At 34.1% G+C, this 6,000-nt stretch overlaps 1 protein-coding gene across 3 annotated transcripts in view; it reads left to right on the forward strand.

Moving 5' to 3' along the window:
* The window catches only part of ATAD2 (ATPase family AAA domain containing 2), a 69,137-nt gene extending 64,186 nt beyond the window's left edge, over positions 1-4,951 (forward strand). For 2 of the 3 annotated variants that reach the window (XM_045453752.1, XM_045453755.1), the window contains exons 25-28: positions 487-882; positions 2,473-2,606; positions 3,447-3,575; positions 4,306-4,951. In XM_045453752.1, the coding sequence (XP_045309708.1) occupies positions 487-882; positions 2,473-2,606; positions 3,447-3,575; positions 4,306-4,350 (704 nt within the window). In that variant the 3' untranslated portion in view covers positions 4,351-4,951. The remainder of the gene's footprint in view (positions 1-486; positions 883-2,472; positions 2,607-3,446; positions 3,576-4,305) is intronic. The other variant, XM_045453753.1, reaches the window with a different exon arrangement.
* The last annotated feature ends 1,049 nt before the right edge of the window (positions 4,952-6,000 follow it).

Consider the following 6,000-nt stretch of genomic DNA (forward strand, 5'->3'; position numbering starts at 1 on the left):
ATGAATCATTAAATTCTCCTGAAACCATTACTATACTATGTGTTAACTAACTTGGATTTAAATTAAAAAAAAAAACAAAAAAAAAACTTGGAAGAGTTCCCACTATATGGTAGGCACTATAAATATAGGCTATTTTTAGTCTTGCCCTCCCTTCCTCCAGTTCATTCTTCATACTCCTCCCACAATGATTTTTGTAATACAGTCATTGGACAATTCATATAATTGACCTTCTTAAAATTATTCAAGATTTTTAAAAAATTATTCAGGGTAAAATCCAAGCTCCTTAGGGTGACAGGTGATTGCCCTCTTTTGGCCTCCTTCTTACAGTGCTCTCTACCTTTGTTTCTGTGTTCCAATCATACAAGACTGTAGTGGCTTCTCAAGCTCTCTACCCTCTTATATATCAGGAGGTATTTTTTCCCCACTTACTTGGACTTTAGAAAATTGCTGAATGTTCTTCTATTCTTTTCTTTAAATTCTTTGAAGCTCAGTTGAAGAGGAAAATCCGCAAAAAGTCAAAGTGGTACTTAGGCACCATAACAAAACGAAGGAGGATTTCACAGGTGAAAGATGAGAGCCAAAATGTCACAGATGACAAAATTGAGAGTGATACAGAGGAAAATCAAGACACAAGTGTAGACCACAATGAGACTGGAAACACAGGAGAGTCCTCAGTGGAAGAAAATGAGAAACAGCAAAATGCCTCTGAAAGCAAAATAGAATTGGGGAATAATAACTCAAGTATTTGTGATATTGAGCATGAACTTGAAGAATCTGGGAAAACTACAGCATGCACAGAATTGAGGAAAGATAGAATTGTTTGCAACGGAGATGCTTCTGGCTCGCAGATAATAGATATTTCTGATGAAAATGAAGCTAAAGGTAAGGCTTTCTCAAGCAACTTACTAATTATAATTTTAAAAGATGTTTCACTCAAAGTTCTTAAATGACTGATTACCATTTCAGTTTATTCCTTTTCCTTTTCTTTCAGAATGCAGGTGTTAATTAGAAACAAATTAGCATTAACTTTACTTGCTATTTAGCTTGTAAATCACTGCTAAAACTATAGTGTGGCATCATATAGACCTGGAATTGAACCCCTAGTCCACTACTTAGTAGCTTGTGACCTTGGGCAAGGTCTTGTCCTATCAGTCTCAGTTTTCTCATCAGCAAAGTTGGGGTAGATGGTAGTCAGGTAATGAAATACTTTGAGACTTGAATAAAAGAATTCATCTAAAGCATGTAGCAAAGTACTTGGCTACACAGTTTTTAAAAACTGGCAGGATACCCTCTTCTTTTTAAGCAAGAGAAGCCGTTTTCTGTGATCCTAGCTGAGTGGTGTAGAACATCACTCACCCCCATCATTCCTCTGCTTCTCTTAAAGGTTAAGTCCAAGATTATTTCTATTTATTGTAATGATCCTGCTCCCAAAGTTATTCATTTAGAATTGTCTTCTGTCTGAATCTTCTTGGATCTTTAGCAGTAGATTTGTTTGGGTTTTGGAAAAGCCAAACGTTATTTAGTCTTAAAAAGCAAAAAGAGGGGTAACAGAGTCAAAATTCATTTTGATCAAAAACAAGTATTGATAATGTTAATGAAACTTTTTTTTCCCAGTGGCTTATAGGCTGTAGGGAAACCTTTTATCAAGCAATTCCTTGAAATGAGTTCTAGTGTGTTTGAGTAACCATAGCATAATGGACTAGGATATAGCCTTTCCAGTGTGGATATTTTAGGTGTTAGTCCTCTGGCTATATGAGGCAGTATGTTTTATGTGGATTCAGAGTTTTCTTTTTCTTTTATCATCTTTTTAAAAAGGATACTATTTAATGGGGCACAGGTACTTGTTTACATATCAGCAGATTTGGGTTCTTGTCCTAGCTCTTAACAACAATTAGGTATGTTGACCTTAGAAAAGTCTCTTCACCTCTCTTGACCTCATTATTCCTATCCATCAGTGAGTAGGTTATTCTAGGTTGGAGATAGGCAAACTTTTTCTATAAAGAGACAGATAGTAAATAGTCATACAGCCTCTGTCACAACTAGTCCACTCTGTTAGAAAAGTAACATTGACATACATATGTAAAATGGGCATGGTTGTGTTCTAATAAGTTCTAATAAGATTTTATTTATAGCCGTAGGGCAGATTAGGCCTATGTGTGGTAGTTTGCAATTCTTAGATTACTGAGGTCCCTTCCAGCTCTTAAAGTCTATGAATCTTGTATCTAAGTATAGTATAGTTCAACCTGTTGAGGATGCTTTGAAAAACTCAATTTGAGAAGTACTTCTCTCTCCTTTTTTTTTTTTTCTTTTTTTGAGTGTGTAAGTGGCAGTATCTTATATTTTACAGTAAAGCGAATCAACCAGAATCAGTGTCTGTATTTAGTAAATATGTCCTGCTAGGTAATCTGCCTAATATTTATGTTAAGCATTATAATGTCTGTGAACCAAATAATAGTTCATTTTTCATCCTAGAAATGTGCATTCTGCGAATGACTCGAGCTAGACGTTCCCAGGTAGAGCAACAGCAACTCATCAGTGTTGAAAAGGCTTTGGCAATTCTTTCCCAGCCTACACCCTCACTTGTTGTGGACCAGGAGCGATTAAAAGTATGTAAATTGAAATCGTAATGCTTTCATTGTGCAGATTAGTAACATAACCCACCAAAAATGACTTGTAATAGTATATTTTATCAATTTGGCAATAAATAATGACCTTTTATGAAAGGATGAACGTGGTATGGAATAACTTTCATAAAAGCAGTAGAGATGGCTAGTGTATTGATATTGGAGTTCTTAACATACTTGTCTGCATTATTGATCCTATACATTGTTTTTATGGCCATCACCAGTGAGCATTTTAGTTGGTTTTTACTTAACTCTACTGGCATTTTTTTGGTTAACTGAGGGGTCATGGCATATTCTTGTAGGGCCAGACTTGAAGCATCACAGATATCCAGTGAGTCCATTCCAGTCATAAGAAAAAACATTGAGCAAATATGAAAAAGCCTTTGTATAAGAAAAAAAACTGAAATAGTGAGGTAGTTCACCGTTTATGTTCTCTTTTTGTTTCACTTTATAAGGTACCTACAGTGCCATAAAATACCCTGCAAAAATGTTGCTTTTTTGCTTATTAATCTTTGAGATTTCTTTGACAGATTTTAGTTTGTCCGTAGAGATTTCTAGCTAAAGTTGCAATTGGACACCTCCTCAGGTACAGTTTTTAGGTGGGAGTTCCCCAGGGCAGAGACCAGGATTACAGAACGATGATGCTGAGTTAACTGTTGCTAACTGTCAGAGCCACTAGCAGTGTCACCACATCTCACCAAATAGTTAGATCTGCCCTCACTCTGGCTTATATGCTAAAAATTCCCCACATCTTCAAAAATATAGTATCTTGTCTCATGGAATTTATCTCTCATATATATAAACACTCGTGTTTTCTTTTAGAATCTTTTGAAGACTGTTGTTAAAAAAAGTCGAGAATACAATATTTTTCAGTTGGAGAATTTATATGCAGTAATCAGCCAATGTATTTATCAGCATCGCATGGACTATGACAAAACAGCACTTATTCAGGTAAACCAATCTATATAAGGAATTATAAGATGATAAGAATTTTTAAAGACCATTTTTTAATATGTGGATTATGGACTATTTCTAGACACAGCCAAGTTCTGTGCTTTTTGAAATCTAGCACTTCACTAGTTTGTGTTTCTTCAAAAAACATTGCAACTATTGTATTAGAAGACTAGAAAAAAATCTATTTTGTGTGTGTATTGATGAAGATATAAAGCTCTTTTAAAGATAAGACTTAAGATGGATCAATCTGTATGTCTTTACCTACTCTTTATAGTGAGCATTGGTACTAATTTTTAAAAATAGATATTGGATGATAATATACTATACACACTACTGGTACCTACTAATATAGCTACTAGTATATAATATACTTAGTAATTAGTATATCTACTAAGTATAACATGGTACCTAAATAGCATAATATGTATGTAACGTTAGTACCTACAAAATATGAAATATTAATACCTAGAAATACACTAGTGCCTTGATTATAACTATTTGAACTTAACATAAGACGAATGCATCTCAGACTCATTTCAAAGGGATTTAAATGAAGTCCCATTGGTAATATCAGTTTGTGTGATAGTCCTAAATACTGAACTAAATTTCTATTTTCACTATCATATATGGGTTAATAATATTCTTGAGGTTGACAAAATAGATGTAATGTTTCTTTAGCTTTTTTCATATTGAAAATTATTATTTTTCCTTCTTACTCTTTATCTAGAAAATGGAGCAAGAGGTAGAAAACTTCAGTTGTTCCAGATCATGATGTCTTGGTATCAAATATTCTTTATATTCAGTTCCTATTTAATTCACCTTTGTTGTGTCCGTATAACTGGTGCGAGATGAAATCCTGCATCTTTAAGGAAAAGATTAAAATAGTAAATAAAATATTTAAGCTTTCTTGGTATTTATGTACATGTGTAAGATAAATTACAGAGATAACTGATAAATATTGAAAGTTTGATTGAAAAAGGCACTGTAGTAATAGTAATTCTGTAGCATATGAAGTGTGGCCAACTCTTAATAAAAGTAATTTTGATAACTAATGTTTTATGGCACTTAAGAGTAATTAGTGACATTGATATTTTTTGTTTTGAGCACTTTTAAGTTTTTTCCTTCCTAAAAATAGTTTCTTGTATCAGACTAGAAACTTAATCATTGTGTCTTTGCCATTCTTTTTTTTTTTTTTAATTCCCATCTCTCATTTTCCTTTAGCTTTCTTTGCCCAGTTACTTAAAAGCCAGGATTCAAGTCCTGGCTTTGTGGGAAGGTCCTTGAACAACTTCTGTACATGAATGTCAAAATTGATGCTTTTTAGATAAACATTTTTATAATTCTAATTTGGGTTAATAAAGATTTTAAATATTTTTGGTTTATTTTTATGATTATACACACAAATGTATTAATAATTACTTTGTTGAATATCTTTTTAATAGAACAAAAGTTTTATATTTGAAAACTCTTTATATCCTTCTAAGTTTGTGTTTAGGTTGTATTCTATAGATAGCTTTTATATACAATTATATAAAGATAAATATTATAAATTTTGTATTAATGATACCAAAAATACATTTCTTTCTTAAAGCAATAAAACTATTCACTACCGTGCATATTCTTTTGTTTTGTTCTTTTAAAGAGACATTCTAGTTTGTAAAAATAGTTGGAAACTTCTTTAGAGGGGAATAGGAGATAATGATCTCATATGAGAGATTCTGAATTCTAAAACAGTTTCAGGGGCACCTGGGTGGTTCAGTTGGTTCAGCGTTCGACTCTTGATTTTGGCTCAGGTTATGATCTCATGGTTTGTGAGATCAAGCCTCGCGTCAGGTTCTGCCCTGTCAGTGCAGACCATGCTTGGGATATTGCAGACCCTCCTCCCTCCCTCTTTCTCTCTCTCTCTCTCTCTCTCTTTCTCTCTCCCTCCCACAGCTTGCGCGCAGGCCTACACGCACACGCACACACATATTCTTGCTCTCTTTCTCTCAAAATAAACATTTTTTAAAAGGGGGGTCGGTGGTGCCTGGGTGTCTCAGTCAGTTAAGCGTCCGACTTTGGCTCAGGTCATGATCTCACAGTTTGGGAGTTCAAGCCCTGCATCGGGCTGTGCTGATAGCTCAGAGCCTGGAACCTGCTTCAGATTCTGTGTCTCCCTCTCTTTCTGCCCCCCCCCCCCCCCCCGCTTATGCTCTGTCTTTCTCACTCTCCCAAGAATAAATGACCATTTAAAAAAAATTTTTTTTAAATAAAAGTTTCAGAGGTGAGTTGCCTTTTGTTGATTTATCAGCATACTGTATTTAAATTAAGCCTTTTAAAACCCAGTAATTTAGATACCTTAATTAATAGATACTGTCTATATAATGCATAACACAATGCCAGTCACTGAAAAAATATAAAGTAGCATGTATTTCTGGACTTA

Source organism: Leopardus geoffroyi, chromosome C3 (genome assembly GCF_018350155.1).
Source record: "Leopardus geoffroyi isolate Oge1 chromosome C3, O.geoffroyi_Oge1_pat1.0, whole genome shotgun sequence".
In the NCBI taxonomy this organism is placed as follows: domain Eukaryota; kingdom Metazoa; phylum Chordata; class Mammalia; order Carnivora; family Felidae; genus Leopardus; species Leopardus geoffroyi.